This window comes from Pyrus communis, chromosome 15, assembly GCF_041283825.1.
Source record: "Pyrus communis isolate YQ-2024b chromosome 15, ASM4128382v1, whole genome shotgun sequence".
In the NCBI taxonomy this organism is placed as follows: Eukaryota; Viridiplantae; Streptophyta; class Magnoliopsida; order Rosales; family Rosaceae; genus Pyrus; species Pyrus communis.
In genome coordinates this window covers 9,483,389-9,504,436 of record NC_142579.1, presented here as the reverse complement: position 1 = coordinate 9,504,436, position 21,048 = coordinate 9,483,389, and the positions used below count along the sequence as shown (strand labels likewise).

General features: G+C 36.1%; 2 protein-coding genes and 1 pseudogene across 3 annotated transcripts; 1 reads left to right on the top strand and 2 right to left on the bottom strand.

Moving 5' to 3' along the window:
* Window positions 1-38: 38 nt before the first annotated feature.
* LOC137745427 (elongation factor) lies at window positions 39-2,026 on the bottom strand. The gene is made up of 6 exons (XM_068485394.2): window positions 1,701-2,026; window positions 1,467-1,578; window positions 1,150-1,361; window positions 1,037-1,064; window positions 620-728; window positions 39-349 (listed from the first exon to the last, which is right to left on the bottom strand). Exons 1-6 carry the CDS (start codon window positions 1,953-1,955, stop codon window positions 268-270), a joined length of 798 nt encoding a protein of 265 aa, XP_068341495.2. The 5' UTR covers window positions 1,956-2,026; the 3' UTR covers window positions 39-267.
* Window positions 2,027-3,405: 1,379 nt separating this feature from the next.
* On the top strand, window positions 3,406-10,583 carry LOC137712400 (DNA ligase). The gene is made up of 9 exons (XM_068451488.2): window positions 3,406-3,671; window positions 4,624-4,729; window positions 6,324-6,628; window positions 6,859-6,964; window positions 7,057-7,548; window positions 7,630-7,709; window positions 7,792-7,916; window positions 9,274-9,543; window positions 10,123-10,583. Exons 1-9 carry the CDS (start codon window positions 3,559-3,561, stop codon window positions 10,143-10,145), a joined length of 1,620 nt encoding a protein of 539 aa, XP_068307589.2. The 5' UTR covers window positions 3,406-3,558; the 3' UTR covers window positions 10,146-10,583.
* A 170-nt stretch (window positions 10,584-10,753) lies between these two features.
* Window positions 10,754-12,867, bottom strand: LOC137726173 (gamma-glutamylcyclotransferase 2-3-like; annotated as a pseudogene). The gene is made up of 4 exons (XR_015956103.1): window positions 12,576-12,867; window positions 12,405-12,481; window positions 11,962-12,037; window positions 10,754-11,069 (listed from the first exon to the last, which is right to left on the bottom strand). The product of XR_015956103.1 is annotated as a gamma-glutamylcyclotransferase 2-3-like (transcript).
* Between the last annotated feature and the right edge of the window lie 8,181 nt (window positions 12,868-21,048).

Below are 21,048 nucleotides of genomic sequence, written 5' to 3'. Positions count from 1 at the left end.
GCAATTGCAATTCGTCACAGAAAATTGTTCAATAAGCATTTAGAAAACGACTCTTTCGGGTGAACATATCATCTGGCATGGGTTCGCCATATACATGTGGAAACAATCCATGGTTCAATACAATAAATCATTCAATGAAAACATAGCAGAAACACAAGATCAAGCATTATTTACAATTATTTACATCGAACAGGAATTCTTATAAACAGGCGTGACGCTATTGTACAGTTCCAATCTGAGTTTTTCGCGGCAGTAGGGCTCCCTGCCTCACATTGCTCTCATAATCACTTTGCTGCTTGTGTGCAGCCCCATTGCGGCAAATTTTAATACCGCACGGCTCCTATACAATCTGTATTACAAAGCAACACGATATTCTTAAATTAGCAAGAGATGAGCAACCTCATTCAAAACGATTTTCCTACTTCGACGAAACACGTATGAAATATTCTAGGAAAATGTACATGATATATCTTGGATGATAATTAAGAGAAGCGATGGAAAAGACATCCATTTGTATGCCATTTATTACCAAGGATGTTGAAGATAATCGAGGCTAACATTCTTAAGAGAATGCTAAGTTGCTAACACAATAGGAAGTAGGTGGGCAAGAAATACTTACCCGGCTAGAGCAAGTCCCCAGGTGGACAACGCATAGAACAACTTTCCCGCATGCCAAATACCCAATACCTTCTCCATTTTGCTGACACCACCCATCGCTTTAGCTACAACTGCAAATTATAGATTCACAAGGATGAGTTTCAATAGACGCATTCTCTATTGCCCACTATATATTCAAAGTCAAGCCCGAGAATCATTAAACGACAGAGATCAGACTTAGAGATGAGTATCTAGTTTGTGACCTAAAGACTAAATTAGAGACATCAAATTTCTTGAAGGAAAGAAACAGAAGTTCAATTCCATTTTCTTGGTTTATGTATCCAAGCTTATCTGATTCATCATACTCTGCGATAATTGTCTAACCGCAGACATTACAAGCACATGGAGAATCAATTGAGAGAGAAGAATAAAAACTTACTTTTCTGCAGCTCCTCCGGCGTCAAATTCTGCAATTCCAAGGAAGCAAAAAATCATGAGGCCAAAATGAGCAACATCAAACATGAAGCAAAAAGCTTTCGAGTGGATACGTACCCGAGCTTTGGGGTTTGACACAATACACTTAGCCATAAAATTGGCAACCCCATCCACCACATGCTCCTCACTAACAACAACATAGTTCTCATTGTCAATCCCACTCCTCTCCTCGACTTTACCCGGAATCATGTCATCCGTGATCCACACCCACCAACTGGGTTCTTCATTGTCGATTTTGATTAGAACTTCAGCTTTCTCCAAATCGCTTTCTAAAATCCAAACATAAATTATAAACAAACCCAATAATTATTACGTGGAATCAAATAGTGTATATACACACATACATATATATATATTTCTATATATTTATGTACCTGTGGCTGGCTTGAAAGGAAACTGATATTCATCCATGGATTCCTTCTGAAGAGCTTCGATTCGAGTCAAGAAGCTGTTCGATTCCACCGTCGCCACTAACCGAGCATGCAGCTGAAATTTCAAAAAACCCAAATGCCAATTTCAGTTTTTGAATGAAAATTCGAAATCTAATACACAAAGTCAACAAAAGGGTGTCGAATCGAATGGAAAACAATCGACCCCAAATTGCTTACATCAGGAGGGCAATCGTCCAACACCGCAGGCGACTCTGACAGGTTCTGAAGCAGCTTGAGGTTCTGCTCCAGCGAGTTCCTCAGCCGCCGATTCTCCGCCCGCAGAGCCTCCAGTTCTTCGTCGGAAACCCCACACTTGGTCCCCTCGTGGTCGTCGTGGTGGAGGTGATGGCGGCCGTGTTCCATGGCGGTCCACGCCACGTCGGCAACCTCCATCACCGTCTTGGCCACCTCTATCGCTCCATGTCCTCCCATCGCTCTCTCTCTCTCTCTCTCTCAAAAGTTTTGGGTCGCCTTGCTTGCTTCGTTTGTATTATATCAGAACCCGAAGACGAAAGCAACCGGATCTTTGCTGGATTTTGGAGGCAAAGGTTAAACTTGTAATTTAAACTAAGAACTATTAGACCAAGGGTAATTCTATTTATACCATGTTTTTGTCCCACATTTTCATACCACCTTAGGTGGTATTTAATGCGGACAACTGCATCATTTGAATTAATCAGATTTTTAAATTTAGTTCATTATTTAATAAATTAATAATTAAGAAAAACTAGTTAATTAAATAATGATTGTGGTATATGATGAGTCTTTCTCTTTCATTTCCTTGTGTTTTGTAAATTTTTCAAATGATATGGACAGATGCCACCTAAGATGGTATAGAGATGTGGTATAAAAATATAATATGAATAGCATTACTCTACATTAAAACTATTAAATTTTAATTCAGAAACAATTTTTCTGCTTTAACTATTCTGCTTAAATTTTTAGTTTAAATTTATTAAAAAATAAATTCAGAATAATTTTTTTAATAATTTATTTAAATACAAAAATTAGGTATACTATCTTAATTTAATTAAACCGACATCTTAAAGCTTCTAGAACACTAAGAAAAAAAAATATGAAACACATGAAAATAAATTTTGTATTATTTTAGTCGTTAGATTTAAATTTCAATGATTTAGACTTTTTTTCTTTATTATTAAATATGATCATATTAAATTTAATATTAAATTTTAAACTCATAAATTTTAATTCAGAAACAGTTTTTCTGCTTTAACTCTTCTGCTTAAAGTTTTAGTTTGAAATTATTAAAAAATAAATTCAGAATAATTTTTTTTAATAATTGATTTAAATACAAAAATTAGGTAGACTATCTTAATTTAATTATACCAACATCTTAAAACTTCTAGAACACTAAAAAAAAATATATATACATATGAAACACATGAAATTATATTTTGTATTATTTTAGTCGTTAGATTTAAATTTAAATCGTTTAGATTTTTTTTTCTTTATCATTAAATTTGATCATATTAATTTTTAATCGTTGAATTTAGTAAATTTATAAATATAAAACAAAACAAAATATAGATCTATATCTTTACTAATTAATAAAACAATTATTATCAACCAAAATCTTATGAAATTACCGGTTTAACTTTCTAATTAAAACATAATATAAATAAGAAATATGGGGTAAAAATGTAATTTTACATTACTAAATTTTACTCTTTTTTTTTTCAAATCCTCACTTACATGTAATTCTAACATATCTCTAATTAAAAAAAAACAAAAACCGTCACACTCCCACATTCTTTATCACTCTCTTTTTTTATTTCAAAAACAAAAATAAAAAATTCTCTTTTTTATTTCAAAAACAAAAATAAAAAATTTTCTCACACACAGTATGTGCCATATCCTAATATAGCACCACCCGTAGAACCGTAAGTGCAGCGTATTGCGATGTGAGCGTATACAGATTAAATTAACCCCATCACTCTCCCCCGTTTCCTTTGGCCCCCTGCTCCCACGTGAGAAGAAGCTGCTTCTTTCTTAGAGGAAGAGGGAGTTCACAGTAATGGCGGAGGATGCGCAAGATAGCGAGAGCCCTCTGAAGGAGGCGCACGATGTCCAGTCCCAGATTGAGAGTGCTATGCGCTCACGCGTCCCTTACTTCAAAGAACAATCCGAGTAATCTCTCTCTCTCTCTCACTCTTTCTCTCTCTTTCTCTCTCTTCTTACTGAATTTGTGTACTTTTGATGAATTTAATTTAAATATTAGTTGTGGTTTTTCTTTTCTTTTATGCCGGAATGTGTGATATAAATTCATATAGGATTGATTTGCACTGAAAGTTTGTAACTTTGATTTGTGTGTTTTAGGGTTTAATTATGCGTATTATAACTTAATTAAGGGCCAGTGTGTAGATGCAAGTGTGGTTAACTGTTTTTGATATGCTTTGTGTTCTTAGGATTGGTGTGTTTAGTTGTTTTGTTTAGGGTTTTGAAGCTTCTGAGTGTTCTATACGCTCTATGCTTCGTTTGGGTTCGCAGAATTACAACGTAACGGACAGAATAAGTCCTTTTGCGCTTGGTGTAGGTGAACTTTGTACATTTATGTGAAGTAAAGCACACCTTGCACTGTCATATCTCCGCATTTGTTCTTTCGAAAAACAAAGCAAAAGAATGTAGGGCAGGGAATTCCTTTCAGTAATCCGAAGCTTAGGATTGTTCCAGTCATTTCCTGCTACGGGAATTATTTATTCTTTAGCATTCCTTGCTCTAATTTGTATGGTAATACTTGACTTTCTTTATCTATTTTAAACCCTAACCCTGGAAACTGCAAAATGAGTTCCAAGAATTCAACTTCCCAATGATTTTGTATCTGCTTAGCGACAATTCTCAAAATAATCTTTGGTGGATGAAGCCAATGCACTCAACTTTTGCGACCATGTTGCGAGATTTCTCTTCCCAATCGCAACTTGATTGCAGTGGTTCATTGTTTGAAAGTTTGATTGAAATTATTTCATAGGGAAGCTCAAGAAAGTTGAAATTGTAAAGTTAGTTTAGATGCACTTGTGGGCTGAGCATGTTGGACCCCCATCCAAGGTTGGATTACTTTATAAAGTTATATTTTCATATGCAGTTCTTTGACTTTTGAGGGCGTCCGAAGAGTCTTAGAGAAAGACCTGGGCTTGGAGACATTTGCGTTGGATGTGCACAAAAGATTTGTCAAGGAACATTTGGTGGAGGTATATCTTTCATTATCGAAGCTCGTTGTTCTCATTTAGCATGACTATAGTGTACTTGGTCATAAAATCATCAGTTTTATTATGTTTTATTTCAAGCACTTTGAATTATGCATTGAAGAGTTTCATGGTAGCTTATTATGTTCCCTTTGTTAAATTTCGTATGGGCCATTTACTGTTTCTTCAATACTTTTTCATTGTAGTTTTTATGTGTGTCAATCAAAAATAGTTCCCCGCAAATGATTTCTGGACTGGAAATATTCTTACGTGTTAAGTTTTCTTCTATATTTGTTTTGAATGGAACTTTTTTCCTTCTGCAGGAAATTTTCTAGATTCATGATCATTTAGTTTTTCTCAAGTAATTTCTTCTAGAGGAAACAGATACGTATCATTAAATTGATTTCTTTATGAAATGAGAATCAAGTAAAAGATATGCTAGAAAGAGTTGCCTAAAGTGAAAGTTTAGAAATTTTCAAAGGCTCCACTTGTTTTTTGTGAATTTGTTTCCAAAAAGGTAAGGCTTTTTATTTCAAAAGCTTTCTTCATATATGTTTTATGTTCGATGGATTGAACAAAACTACCCTTTGGATCATATTTGTTTTTTTTTTTTTTTCTCATTGGTTTTTGTTGGCGACTTTAACTCAACAAAAAAAAAAACTATCTTGTCTTGTTCTTGAGAATTTCATTTAATTGAGATAATACTAAAAAAAATTTCTGACCCAGACATTTCCTTTTGAACTATCTAATGTGGCTAGCCCTGGCCCATCTGGTCTTGGATTTGGGCTGGGCTTTGACTCTATGGAGGGGGCAGGGGCAGGCCACCATCAAGTGTCGAGCCTGAGGGCCATATGCTGATGCATTTACCCAAGCTAGTTTTACACGTCTCCCACAGTTGCCATTTGATGGTTCTGGGTATTTTGATATTGGCATTTTCTTGATTACTTTGAATTAATAGGGTGTGGTCTCTGGGACTCTTGGCTATGGCTTGGAACTTCATGTTTGTACCCGTGCATTTGTTAGACTATGAAAATTAGATCTAAAGGTTGGGGAGTGACTGGGTGTCTGGGTGCTTTAATTTTTCCCAGAGATGAAGGTTGAACATTTAAGTGATCATGCAGGATGAGATTTATGAGAAACTTGGATGTTACTGCAATGTATTTTTTAACTGGGGTGCATGCATGTTTACCAGATCTAATACCCGTCTGCAGAATTTCTGTGCCTAGTCCAAAGTACTAGCAGGGCTTCAAATTAACAAAAAAATCTTTGAACCAACAAGCCGAATAGGAGACCCGGCAAGCAATATGGTTTAGAGCAAGTGATGCTTCACCATAACCCTGAGGGCATCTGCCATGAGCTTGTCAAGTGCCACTGGTCCATTCAATCACCATATCCAAAATGTCCTCACTCCAGCTTATCCCAATGACTTATCATTTAGGAGCATGCCACTTTCCCTTTTGCTGCGAATGTTATATTTCTTGTGTTATTTCATTTTATGTTGTATTAATTTTTTAGTTTATTTATTTATTAATTGGAGTCCAAATGTTTTCTCATGAAATATGTCATCTCCTAATTGCATTTATTCTTTTCAAAATGCTAGGTCTTAGAAGGTGCTGGTGATGACAATACCTCAAAGACATCAGGGGAGACGGATGGAAAAAGTTTGGTTAAAGGAGAAGTAGCAGAATCACTCAAAGGAAAGTCAAATAAAGACGCGAAGGAAACCTGTTCAGAAGATGAGGAGAAAATGGAAGACTCTCCTGTAATGGGGCTTCTGACAGGGCATAAAGTGGCGAAAACTGGAACTGAAGAAACTAAAACTACCAACCAAAATAAGGCTCCAACTGAGAGTGTGATAAAGTCAGCCCTTAGAAAAAGGGGTTCTTATATCAAAGCTAATTCCGAGTATGCTACATCTTTCTTTGAACTGATTATCGGTTATTGCTTTTGACAAAAGAAAAAAGATTACCGGTTATTGCTGTCAATTGCATTAGTTTACTAATTTTCATGTATATTCTTTCTCCCCTTTTGATTGGCATTGGAATCTATTTGACTTTTGTCTTTAGATGTTAATTTTCAATTTTGTCAGTTGAGTAAATGAAGTACTCATTACTTATTCCTTCCTTTCACTACAGAAAGATTACTCTGGCTGGACTTCGCCGACTTTTGGAGGAAGATCTTAAGCTTGAGAAATATACTCTTGACCCCTTTAAGAAGTTTATAAGTCAGCAACTAGACGAGGTAAGATAATTTTGTGTCAAGGCATCTTGAAATTATAGAAGTGAATACGTCTATCGCTGGTGGTCATACTTTGCATATATTCTCTTTTTCAGGTTCTAGAATCTTGTGAAATTTCTGAACCTGCTACAACTGCCAAGAAAAATGTTCTGAAAAGTGCTCAAAGAAAAGCATCCACTAAGGTCAGAAGCGATGAGAGTTCTGGTTCTTTAGATAATGAAGGTAGTGAGGAAAAAGATGAAATAAAACCTAGAAGCAAAAGTGCTCCAAAAGGAAAGATGCAGAAAAGTGCTCAGAGAAAAGCATCCACTAAGGTCAGAAGCAATGATAGTTCTGGTTCTTCAGATAATGAAAGTAGTGAGGAAGAGCATGAAGTAAAACGTAGAAGCAAAAGTGCTTCAAAAGGAAAGATGCAGAATACTGATGGGCATAAAAAACGGAAAAGAATGGCCAAGGAGACTAACGTCTCTGGAAAGAAGAGGATCAAGCCTCCTCAAAAACAACCAGAGGACAAAAGTGACGCAGAAGACACTGGAAATGTCTCTGAAGATGATCGTTCTCAGTCATCTGCTGAAAAACCTATAAAGGTAATTACCTTGTATGTTTCTGAAACCACCATAAAAGTAGGCTTTGTCTATTATTGAATCTTACTGTTTATCAAATTGTAGAAGAAAGAAGTTTCAACAACACCTGCATATGGGAAACGTGTGGAGCATCTACGATCAGTTATCAAAGCATGTGGAATGAGGTTTTTCATCTTTGACTCTATGCATAGATAGACTTGCATCCTTGTCATTGTTACATTATGATGTTTATTGTCTGTTATACAGCGTGGCCCCCTCAGTTTACAAGAAAGTCAAGCAGGTGCCTGAGAACAAACGTGAAGCTCACTTGATAAAAGAGTTAGAGGAGATACTCTCTAGAGAAGGATTATCTGCACATCCCTCTGAGAAAGGTGAGTTTTTAAATGTAGCCTTTGATAGCGATACTTGGAATATCAACTGTGGATATGATTTGATATAATTTACCAAGATGTTATAAAAGGGAAACCTAGCTAGGTTTGATCTGGGAATTTGGGTTTAGGATTGACATGGAAGTTGTGATGCACAATGTTACTTGAAGTCTTTGAGAATGCCAAATCATAATCCATAGTTTGTCCTTATCATCTTCACATGCATGGCAATGTCAATCCCCATGGATGGCATTGGATTATGTGGATTCAGATGAGCTTTCAATGGGTTAGAGACTGAGAGCATTAATTGCGTCACATATGTTGACCCACATATGTTGATTCTTTAGTATACAAAGAAATACAATGAATGCAATAAAGCAATTGAGCTTTAAGAATATTCAGTTGTAAAATAAAGCAATTGAGCGTTTGATAAACTGTATTTTTAAAACTGTTGTGAGTATAAAAAGTAGTGTAAAAGTGTTTGGTAAATTATACAATAAGTGATATAATTGTATAAAATGACAAAAATGGACATGGTAATGGGGTGGGGGCGATGCTAGTGGTTGCAATTGTGATGGTGGTGGTATAGGCGGTGGCGGTGGCAACTCTGGATTTTGTGGTAGGTTGGTGATTGTAGTTGTAGGTGGTGGAGATGATGGACGTGACTGTGGCAGTGGGGGCGGCGGTTGTGATGGCATGGCAATGGTGGGGGTATGGTGGTGGTGCCAATAGTGGGGTGTGGTGGTTGGGGTTCAGAAGTGACAATTGTGGTAAGGGTGGGTGCAACGGAGGCAGTGGTGGTTATGGTGGTGGTGGTGACAACAATGGTGGTGTAAGGTTAGTGGCTGTAATGGTAGTAGCAGCGGTCACTTTTTCTCTCAAAGGGATGAAATGTGTGTAGAAGGATAAATATTTTCTTTTTCAAAAATAATGAGGGTAACAAGAATCGAAAATATTTATTAAAGGCTCAACTCCGCTTTTTATAAAAGCAGCTTGCCTTAGAGACTATTGTTTGGAGGTTGTTGCTTTTAAAATAAGCATGATATTTTAATTTTACCAAACACTTTTTGTTGCCTAACTTTAAGGGGAAGCATTTTTTGGTGAAAAAAAAGGAATACCAAACGGGGCCTCATTGGGTCATGTGGTTTTCTATGAGTCTTCCTACTTATTTGCCAGAAAATACCTTAGAAATTATTCTTGCGAGTGTTAATCATTCTCCATGAATTAGGGCAAGAGACCCACCCCACCCTTACAGTCAAGGGTCTTATAACCTTCCATGGGGGCGTGGTTTCACCATACATCTTTTACCCTGACTTTGTCACGCTTGTAAGGATTCTTACCATCTATTATCTTGTTTCAGAAATAAAGGAAGTCAAAAAGAAAAAGGAAAGGGCAAAAGAGCTCGAAGGCATTGACATGAGTAACATTGTAACGAGCTCACGTAGAAGGTCCACAACTAGTTTTGTGCCTCCTCCAAAGCCCAAAATACCAGTTGAAAGTGATTCTGATGATGCTGAAAGTTCAGATGATGACAATGATGAAGCTGACAACAGTGACAAGGAAGAGAATGAGGTTGAGGACAAGGACATTGAGGATAATGGTAATAGTGATGACAACCATAGTGATGAGGGTAAGTGTTAATTCATGAACTTTAATGTCATTTACCTATTATAAATGAAAGCTAGGGCAATGAGGATAAGAATTTTATGATTTATGGTGCTTCTGCAATGTTACATATGCATTCATTATGCATTTGACAAGGTCAAATCATTACGGGTTGTGGCTTCCGTGCTTTACCAACGATTCTAGCATTTATATTAATCAAAACTGGTAAGATTGTGTAACATCCTACATATGGAGCTAATGGAGGTATTCGATGTCAATTAATATAATCTCTAAACAGAGATAAATTTTTTTTTTTTTTTTTTTCATTAAATGCTTGCTCAACCTCCATTTAATTTAAGAAATCTCTGCCCTCAGTTAATTCATTGATCAGAGTTATGTGATATCAGTGTAAAGAATAAACTTCAGCAAAATGAAGTAATGAACTTTAGGATATAGTAATTTGAGCAGATTAAGCTTGTAACGGGGTGTCGTAAATACAAGTTCAAATGTTCATCTTGGTGGTATTAGTACAAATGCAAGTATACTAAAAATCACTGAATTCATACGAAGTGATTCTGACGAAGTCTTTCCTTAATTTATGCAGATGAAGCTGATGACAGTGATTAAGTTTTAAACTATTTATGTACAATGTAGAGTCAGAATAGCCTTATTCTGATATTTCTTATGGGTGCGGGACAAAATAGCAGTGATGAAGTTGGACGAATAACTTTCAGTTATATTACCGAATAATCTTGTTACTCTTGCCACCATAACAGCTCTTTGCACATCAGAAGCAGGGATAATAGTTCTCTCAACAAATTGGTTTCTTCGGGTGGTTAAAGCAGACACCCATCTTGCTGCAGTTTGCATAAAACCTTTCTTTTGAAATTGGATTGAGCAACATCCGACAAGCATTTTTCTGAACTTTTTCTGCTTTTAGTGACATGTATTGCGACTTTATTGTTCCCCTTCGATGCCAGGATATTTTTGTAGTGTTCAATTTACTGTATCTGGAAGATTGGTCGTTGGTCACGGTTAATGTGAAATGCAAACTGTTGTTATGTACTAAGGATTCTCCATGATGCAAATTAAGAGTGATCACTCAGGCAGAGGATCTTTTCACCTGTTTGAGATCAATGTTTGTATCTAACATCCCGACGTCGTAAACTAGTTTGTTTATGGTTCCGGATGTAAATGGGTTCAATAGAGTCTAGGGACCAATTCGATCATGTATTTTTTTGCAGGATTGCTGTGTGTCAGTGCAAAATTTTCTGTTCACCGTGATTGTTTCAACTTTGCCTGAAATTACTTAGTGATGGTTAATCCTTCCTGAATTTCGTCAAATATCCACACCTAGGAACATTCGTCTTCTTGTATACAGTTCAAGTAATGCAGTTTTGTGAATAACGACTGTCAATTTACACTCAGTAGCGAACCACGACGACAGCATTGAACGGGGCAAGTTCATTCTCATTCTCCAACAGAACCTTCAAGCTAAACCTGTCATTGTACTGGTTAGGCCCCGAGGGACCTTGAGCCTGAACAATTTGTCTGCAGAATTCAGATTTCAACGAAGCAGAATTCACGCAAACAGCTATCGTAGGTCTTGAGTACTAAGATTTGAAGTTTAATTCGATAACGCTTTACAGATATATTCTACTACATCAATCCAGATAGGCATTGAAGGGATCAAGTTTACAAACTTGGCAATCCCTTCAGTGGATGCAGGACCCAAATAGTTCACATTATGTTGCTTGTCTGGAGAGGCAATGTATCTAAATAGTGACAACGTCAGTTCAGATCCGGTTGCATTAAACGCAAATAAACATGTATGAAGATGCGGAATGTTCTTGTTGATTTTCACTACTTAAACCAGTACACCTGAAACAGCTTGAGTTGTCCCCATTGGCTCCTGAGTGAAATTTCAACATTTTGCTTAACAGACAAGAAACAATAAAAATACAAGAAAACACACCACGGGAATGCAAAGGGCTCTTATACTTACGGTGAAGAAATCAAGATAAGCCTTCTTGTCATACTGCTTCTCCCTGACTTCTAAATACTGTGTTACAATGCCATAAAATCAAGTTCTGTTACAAGATACTAATTGCAAGTTGACGAAAGTCACTGGAACGAGATTGTGAATGAGCAATTGAGCATTTCAAAACCTCACAACTAGAAGTAGTAAAACAACCAGTGAAAAGGATGAATTGACATATTGTAGCAATTTCGGGTTCCAAAAGTTCTGAGCTTGATGCGATAAATTTGACGTATTGTGAGTTCCCTTCTACTGTAACACAAAGTGCCGAATGGCTAAAGATGTAAACTTTGGAACCTTGAACAATTTCAGGAAAAGCAATGCAGTCATAGAAAAATATGTGCACAACACAGAGCGCAACAAATCATATGACCAGCAAAAAGACCAAATTATAGTGAAAACAACCTTTTGATATATAAGAATCTACCGTTACAGCAACTTCTTGATCTTCCTTCTTCGAGATCTTGTAGGCAACGCCCCACTACAAACTCAAAAACCAAAAGGGATTACAAATAAAATTGTATGCCATCTGATTTGATAATTTCAAAACATAACAAAATCACTACAGCACCACACTCCTCGTTGACAAAGCGATATACTAAACTAATTTGATGTATGCCAAGGGGAATTCGAACTCAGGCAATACTAGGACTAGGATATGAAAGAAACTGAATTTCTGGTGTATTCAATAATGACAGTACAAAAGTAACCCAATTTAGGGAGACATGTAAACACAAGCACCTATTAGAAGGAATTATGTATCTTCAATAAAAAAGACTAACAGAAAAATATGAAATTGAAAGACAATAACTCCAAATAGTATTGAAAATTTTGAAACAGTAACTTACACAGATTTCTCCTTCTGCGGGTTCCAATGTGACTGTTCTTCCTGGATACTCAGGCGTCCCTCTATGGTCCGTAATGCCTAATAACAACAAACCCACCAAGCAAATTGAACAGATTTCAGAATACAATATTTGTATATATGTATGCATGTAGAGAGAGAGAGAGAGAGAGACCTTGGTAGAAGACACGGCGATAGTCTTTGTTGAAAGCCGGCGAGCCGCTCGTCGTAGTTAAAACCAGCCTTCCAGAGAAGAAAGCCATACCCAAATACCCATATCGTCATTTTTAGCTTTTCTGATCAAAATTATTCCCCAGCTCGTCACTTCTTCCACAGCATGAGGAGAAGTGGATTACAGGGAGTTGGGTAAAAACGCTGATTTAACCTTGTTTATGGAGAGCGGAGCGGAGTAGGAACAAAGAGGGGCATTGTTATGAGCGCCTATGCCATGTAGTTTCCAATCTCATTTTTCGCTTCCAATGGAAAGTTGCCATGTCAATACAAATTTTGCATATGCAAAATACATTGTTCTAAAAATCTCCGCCTATGCATTAATGCCTAAGCGTTTGTAAATTAAGAAATGACGTCTAAACCGTCCAAACCTGTCTAGACACTTGTCTAGGTTACAATACTCTTAGATAGAAAATATATAACTTTCCCTTTGCATATTGTTTCCAATAAATTGTAAGAGACTTATTGAACACTTAAATAAACATACATTATATGTTTGCTCTTCATGTTTTCATTATGTTCTAATACTTCATAATATATATGTCATTCTATTTTCTAGTTTATGATGAAATTATATATATTTTAAGTATAAACAGACACTTATTTACACGAAACACAACAGATTTACTTAAATCCGTCTAGTCCGCCTAGACGCCCGCCTAGGCGCTAGGCCCCAGCCCTCCTCTTGACTAGCGCTCAATGTCTTTTAGAACCTTGGTAAAATGTGCATAAAAATAGAACCATGTTATTCATATCATTTTTGTATAGAGGATATTATTTTAGGGTAGTATTAAATACTCAACCTTTAAGAGCACGTCTATCCCAAACCCAATTGCGTGATAATTATTGTCCAAAATCAAATAAACTAGCTCCAACCCACTCCAAAAACTCGGGCAATGAATAGGCCCAAAATTGCCGGACCAAGCAATTGATGTATGAACCAATGCTTGAGTGTAAGTTCATGTTATGCTGACGTCAGCCACATTCTTATTATTATTATTATTATTTTGCATAAGGTACGTGCATAACACATGCTCGTAGCGGGCAAGTTGGTAGACAAAAAAGGTTGATGGGGCCCAACTTGCAGTGCACTCGGCATTGATTATGCATTCTAACGATAAAATATATGTATAGTTGGATTTCCAACAGTAATTTTTTTTTTTTTCATTTCTAATTCAATAGCTAGTACATGTGGTGCGACGTAGGCAGTTGGATTTCTAACTCATATAACCCAATAGTCCATATTAATCCGTCTTTTTTAGGAATACATAATCAAAAAAGGAAAAAAAAAAAAAAATCCTACTAGCCGTTGTGCCCACATGGCACAACTTGGGTTTGTTGGATTGCACAAAAGATTGTATCCCAAGGTCCATATAAATGTGGTTAGAAGAAAAATGTTAAAAAATGAACAAAATTCTTAATGGATCATTACACATGACTAAGAGATTGGTCACAAATCTAATAAAAAATATCCACAAAAATTGTAATTTAGGGATAATAACACTTGACGTGATGACATTGGTTAAATATCCTATTGAAAAATAAACATAATATCATCTTTTTATTAATTTTATAAATTAATAAAATTTTAATGCCCATCGCCCCGTCAATTCATTTATGGGATGGAGATGTACTTTCTCACTCATCATTTGACATGTGGAATTCACTGCCACTTTGAACTATGCAATTAATTCTCTAAAAACATAATTTTTGTTTTTCTCACATATACCCTTAATAGCTTTACAAAAAAAAAAAAAAAACATAAATACAATTTTGGGCCCACCACTTATCCATCTCTCACCTCACCAACCATAACATTTTTAACTTCCTCCACACACAGCAGCAGCCTTGCCTTTGATATCCAGCCTCACATCTTTTTTTCATTTTCAAACCTAATACATGTAGCAGTAGACTTTACTCCTACTTTCCACATTTGTAATCTCTCATAATCAGTGGTAGAGTTACAACCAATAGCATCATTGTCGTCGTCTCCCCATGATCACGTTAGAATCATTGTTGTCGTCTCCCATAATCGCGTTCTACCCAACTTTTCTTCTCAAAGCTTTCCTCTTGAACACCTGGCGGCCGCCATGGCCAATGATTAGCCACATCAATCCTTTATTCCCGCCATTAACAATAATTTTTCATACAACTTTTTTGAATGCTTGTAAATTCAGTATTTATCAATGAATGTGGATTGTGGTGATGATTGATTGTTAAGACTTGGAAATTCTCCCATCAGAAAACATCACAGCCTAAGGGAATTGGAAGGGACGAGAGAGAGTTTGAATTTATTATTTTATTTTAATTTATTTTATCAAATTTATTATGGGTAAAAGAGGAAAGAAAGAATTCTTGTTTTCAGAGAATTAATTTCATAGTTTAAAAAAGTAGTAGTGGAGTCCACAGGTCAAATGATGAGTGGGAAACGTAAGTAGGCAAAGCTAAATGGGGAAGGTAACTAGCATTCTTCAAGGCAATAATGCCTCTTGTCCAATTGCAATAATGGCCTCTTGCCCAATTGTTTGGGCAATTATTGCCCTAAGGGGTGGAACTGCTCTAAGAGTGATTTCAAATTGGATCACTCCTATGAAATGTTCTAAATAACAATCTAAAGAGTTAAAAATTAAATATTTGTCAGGTCACCAATGTTAAGTGATGACGTAAACAAATACTTTCAAAATTGGATCACCCCTATGAAATGTTCTAAATAACAACCTAAAGAGTTAAAAATTAAATATTTGTCAGGTCACCAATGTTAAGTGATGACGTAAACAAATACTAAAACTGGTTTCCACTGATTGTCATCCTTAGAGCCCTACATACTTAAATTGACCCGTTTCAACTAAGTTTAAACCTAAATTTGTGTTGATAAAAGAAGTTGATTTGGTAACCCAAAGTTGCACGATAGATGACATGAGAGGTAAAATACATTTCAATATTTGTCCATGCCACCACTTAATGCTACTGATCTAACAGATGTCCAATTTTCAAAACCTAAGGTAATTATTAATAATGTTTTAAAAGATCGTGACCAATTTGGAATCACCAATATTTTATCCTTTGAGGTTGTACAGTTAAAACACCATGCATATACCTAATATACGTAAAACATATAAACGACAACTTGAAGAAGCTCCAGTAACAAGCATGGAAGTTGACAACATCGAGAAGAAAACATCAAGTCTTCGATGAACTCCTAGCCTTAAGACAATGTTCTATCGAAAGCCTTTTTGTCATGTGTTCTAGGGTTCACAGGGATCGATATTTATATGGGAACTTTAACGAAAAACTCTCGGTATTGTTTACTTTAACAAAAAACCACATTTTTAATAACAGTATCATTGGTTAAGTGATTGAATAGATTGAGTTAGTTAGGATAAAGTTGTTAGTGAGGGTATTTGAGTCTTTTGCAATAGATAGTTGTTACTACAAAAGGTAGATGTAAGGCCATTTTCCTTAATATGTTGGACTCGACTTTTCTGAGAAATACATAGAGCATTTTCTTTCATCTTTCTGGTTAATTCATCATTCTGCCATTGTTCCTTTCTTCCATTCTTCATAATCTCATATGTTAATATGGTATCATCGTCAGGATTTGGCTCGCTGCCATAGTTGGTCCTGAAGGGTCTTCCGCTGTATTCGTTGAATTGGTTGATGATTTCTTGATCAATTGGGCTGCTGGTGTTTGTTGCTGGAGTTCAGAGCGCTGGGTTTTTGCAATTTGCTGATGGATTAAGTTGTATCAGGTGATATTGTTCAAAATTTTCATCCAGGTTGTTCAATAATTTGTCAAATGATGGCTGGGTATCTGCACTATGATTGGATTGAGATTCTGTTATATTTCTATTGCTTTGGAGATTCTGTTGTATTCTTTCTTGAATTTGTCGTAGAAATTTGATATGGGTGTGTTGAAATAGTTGATTGAAGTGCTGGAATTACAGTTTCAAGAAAGTGTCAATCTTTCTGTGTTCGAGATTTGTTTGCATAGAATGTTATTCTTTATAGTAAAGCTGTTGACCATATAATTTCTTGTTTTGTGAAAGTGTCAATCTTTCAGTCATGATTGCTCCTATAATCAAGTTGAAGGTGTTTTGGGCATGATTACTATCAGGCTTAGGGAGAATAATTTTGCAAAATGGGCATTTCAGTTTCAGTTTGTCTTACGAGGGTATAAATTGGTTGGTCATTTTGATGGCTCAACTCCGTGTCCAACAAAGTTTGTTATAAGTCTTGATACTGGTGTCACTAAGGAGATTACAATGGAGTATCTTGAATGGGAAGCAATTGATATGGTGTTATTGAGTCTCTTACTTGCTACTTTAACTGATGAAGCCATGGAATATGTGATTGGTTGTAGAACAACAAATGAAGCCTGGACTAATCTTGTAGATCGATTTGCTTCTGTTTCAAAATCAAGAGTCAATCATCTGAAAATTGAATTACATACAATCCAAAAAGGGTCAGATACAATTGATAAATATATGATAAGACTTAAACATATTAGGGAACAACTTAGTGCTGCGGGTGAAATGGTCTCGAATAATGACATAATGATTGCTGGTCTTACTGGATTGCCAAAGGAGTATGGGGTTATTCGTATTATTATTTTGGCCAGGGAATCTATACTTTGAAAGAATTTAGAGCACTACTTCTTGGTGCTGAGAAAAAAAATTGAGGGAGAATTGAATGCAATCACTCAAAATATCTCTGTTTTGTATGTTCAAGGATCTAGTTTTGGTTCAAGTTCTAGTTCTGGTTCTAGTTCATCTGCATCAAGTTCAAATCCTCAAAGTCATGGTTATATTCCCGCTGTAATTGTAGGTACTATCACTGCTATGTCATATGGTTCAACTTCATCATCTCATGCAGATTAACAGCCATACTATTCTCCTGCTGAGTTTTATGGTTATGGATTTAATGTTCATTTTGGTGGCCAGAATGTACCAAGATCACAATCTTCAAATGTTCAATTTCTAACTCAAGGCAATCAATATTGAGGAGGACATAATTACAGAGGTGGAAATAGTTACAGAAATAACAATGGCTTTAGAGGAAGGGGATACACTAATTCTAGGAACACATCTAATTCCTACTCTGGTGGTTCAAGGCAGTTTGGTTCTGGAAATAATAATTGGTCTGGAAATGTTGACACTAGAGCTACTGTAGTGATTGAATGTCAGATATGCAATAAAAGAGGACACACTGCGGTTAATTGTTTTCATAGGAATACAAATGTTCCAACCACTGGATTTGTGATTGAGTGTCAGATTTGCAGCAAGAAAGGTCATTCTGCATTGGATTGTTATCAAAGGGGGAATTATGCTTATCAAGGTCAGCCTCCACCTTCATCATTGTCTACAATGAATGCACAACAGACTTCAACATTTGTTCCTCAAAATGCTTGGGTTGCTGATTCAGGGGCTTCACATCATATAACCTCTGATATCAATGCTCTATCTCAAGTAAAACCATTTGAAGGGCCTGAGAGAATAACTATTGGGAATGGTACAGGTTTACCAATTAAACATATTAGTTAACTATACTTCAGACACCAACACACTGTCTAACTCTTAATAAAGTTTTACATGTGCCTACTATCATTACGAGTTTACTTTCAGTGAAACAATTGTGTACTGACAACAAAACCTGGTTTATATGTGATGAATCTGAATTTTTTGTGCAGGACAAGAAGACAAAGGAGATAGTGTATCAAGGAAAGAGTAGGCCTGATGAGTTATTCTAGATTCCTGTGGTTACAAGTTCAAGAGGTTCTCAGTTTACTATTAAGAATCTAGATGCTTATTTGGGAAATGTAGTGAAGAATAGCATTTGGCATAAAAGGCTCGGGCATCCAACTCATGATATAGTAGCTATAATGTTGAAATAGTCAAATATTTCAGCTCAAATAGATGATACACATAGTACTTGTATTTCCTATATTAAAGGCAAGATGTCTTGGACTCCATGTCCACTTATAACAGATAGATGTACTTTTCCTTTTGAAAAAGTGCACACTGATATCTGGGGGCCTTCTCCTATAAGATCTTTAGAGGGCTATAGGTACTATGTAACTTTTGTTGAAGAATATACAAGATTTGTATGGATTTTTCCGATGAGTAATAAATCTGATATGTTTCTGATCAGTTTGGTGATTCAATCAAGTTTTTACAAAACAGATGGAGGGGGTGAATATACAAGCAAATTTTTTACTTCTTTTCTTGCTGATAAAGGTATTGAGCAGTTGATTTCATGTCCTTACACTCCACAACAGAATAAAGTTGCAGAAAGGAAACATAGACATATTGTAGAGATTGCAAGTACTCTTCTCATTGATGCGGGTTTACCTTTTGAGCTGTGGTATTTTGCGTGTGCATATGTAGTGTTATTAATAAACAGAATGCCTTGCAAAAGTTTATCTTTTAGTTCTCCTTACTTCAGTTTGTATAAGAAAGCACCTGATCTACTGTCTCTTCAGGTGTTTGGTTCAGCTATATTTCCATGGCTGAGACCATACAATATGAATAAATTACAACCGAGGTCATAGTTATGTGTGTTTTTGGGTTATACACAAGGATATAAAGGCCATATGTGTTATCATATGCAAACTAAGAAGATCATAATCTCCAGACATGTGTATTTTGATGAAAGTTTATTTCCTGCAAAAATGGTTAATAACACTAGGAATGGAATTCCACAGAGACATAAGGATCATCAGGAATTAAGAATCGTGCCTATTATTGTATCTATACCTATATTAAGAAATCAGCAAGGTGGAACACATGCAGGTTCACAGAGTTCATTAGCCCAACCTGAAATAGAAGTATCTTCTCCAACAAGTACTGAGAATTTGATAGGGTTTGATTTTACTGGAGTACACAACAGTCCATCTAAGAGACAATCTGGAGATAGTGGATCGATTGAGTCAGAAATTCAGGGATCTCGGCCATCACATACTCTTTCCTCTCCATAAGACACTACTCATTTGCTTCCTATCATGGACCCTGCACAGTTACAGGTAATGCTCCCGTTTACCTCATCTTTTATAAGTCATAATTCAATTATCACATGAATATATTCAAATTGTATTCAGACCAGACTACAAACTGGTGCTATTCCTTGAAAGAGCTATGTGGGGTGTCTTGCTTCATTACCTCAGTTGTCTTATTTAAACTTGAGGAGTCATATAATGATGATCAATCTAGTGCAACTAGTGAGCATTTTTCTGGGGGATTTTCATTCTTGGCTAATATCACAGATGGTGAAGAACCTAAAACATTTAAAACTGCTTCAACAAAACCAGAATGGCAGCTTGCAATGCAAGTGGAGTTTGATGCATTGAAAACCCAAGGAACCTGGTTGTTGGTCCCACCACCATCAAATCGATCAGTTATTGGCAGTAAATGGGTGTACAAGGTGAAGAAAGATCCAGATGGTACTGTCTCGAGATACAAAGCTCGGTTGGTCGCATAAGGCTACACTCAAGAACAAGGTTTAGATTATTCTAAGACGTTTAGTCCGGTAGTAGGACATACTACAGTAAAGATAATCTTAGCTTTGGCTACTTAATTTGGTTGGCAATTAAGGCAACTCGACGTTAAAAATGCCTTTCTTCATGGAGAGTTGGAGGAAGAGGTATATATGAAATAGCCACAAGGCTTTGTGGATCCTACATGCCCAAATCATGTGTGCAGATTGGTCAAGTCACTCTATGGCCTAAAACAGGCTCCTAGAGCTTGGAATTCCAAGTTTACAAACTATCTTCTAGCCATTGGTTTTAAATCATCACTTTCAGATGCTAGTCTCTTTGTGAAAATGGATGATGGTGATCTTGTTCTTCTATTACTTTATCTTGATGACATAATCCTTACTGGTTCAAATCCAGTAAAAATACAAGTTGTGATTGATAATCTTGCTAATGTGTTTGATCTCAAGGATATGGGGAGATTGTCATACTTCTTAAGACTGCATATACAATATCAAGATGATGGATCTTTGTTTATCACTCAAACCAAATATGCTAAAGATCTATTAAAGAAAGCAGGTATGGACAGTTGTAAACCTACTTCAACACCATCCAAACCTCATACTCAGGTTCTTGCAGGAGAATGGAGTTTGTTATCTGAACCTAGTCATTATAGAAGCATAGTTGGAGCATTACAGTACCTAACTTTCACTAGACCCAATATAGCTCATTCAGTGAACTTGGTTTGTCAATTCATGACACTACTAACTGATATACACATGTTATTGGTTAAAAGAATTTTGAGATATATACAAGGTACTGTTGACTATGGTCTTCACTATACAAAGAACAAGAACTTTGATATCACTGCTTTCTCAAACTCTGATTGGGCAGCATATATTACCACCAGAAAATCAATTATGGGTTTTTTTTGTCTATCTTGGAGACAATC

Coding starts and splice junctions, on each gene's coding strand:
- LOC137745427 (XM_068485394.2), bottom strand. CDS start 1,955: ATGGGAGGACATGGAGCGATAGAGGTGGCCAAGACGGTGATGGAGGTT. Junction 1,579..1,700: donor TGGACGATTGCCCTCCTGAT/GTAAGCAATTTG, acceptor TTGAAATTTCAG/CTGCATGCTCGGTTAGTGGC. Junction 729..1,036: donor GCCGGAGGAGCTGCAGAAAA/GTAAGTTTTTAT, acceptor TATAATTTGCAG/TTGTAGCTAAAGCGATGGGT.
- LOC137712400 (XM_068451488.2), top strand. CDS start 3,559: ATGGCGGAGGATGCGCAAGATAGCGAGAGCCCTCTGAAGGAGGCGCAC. Junction 3,672..4,623: donor TACTTCAAAGAACAATCCGA/GTAATCTCTCTC, acceptor TTTCATATGCAG/TTCTTTGACTTTTGAGGGCG. Junction 7,917..9,273: donor TGCACATCCCTCTGAGAAAG/GTGAGTTTTTAA, acceptor ATCTTGTTTCAG/AAATAAAGGAAGTCAAAAAG.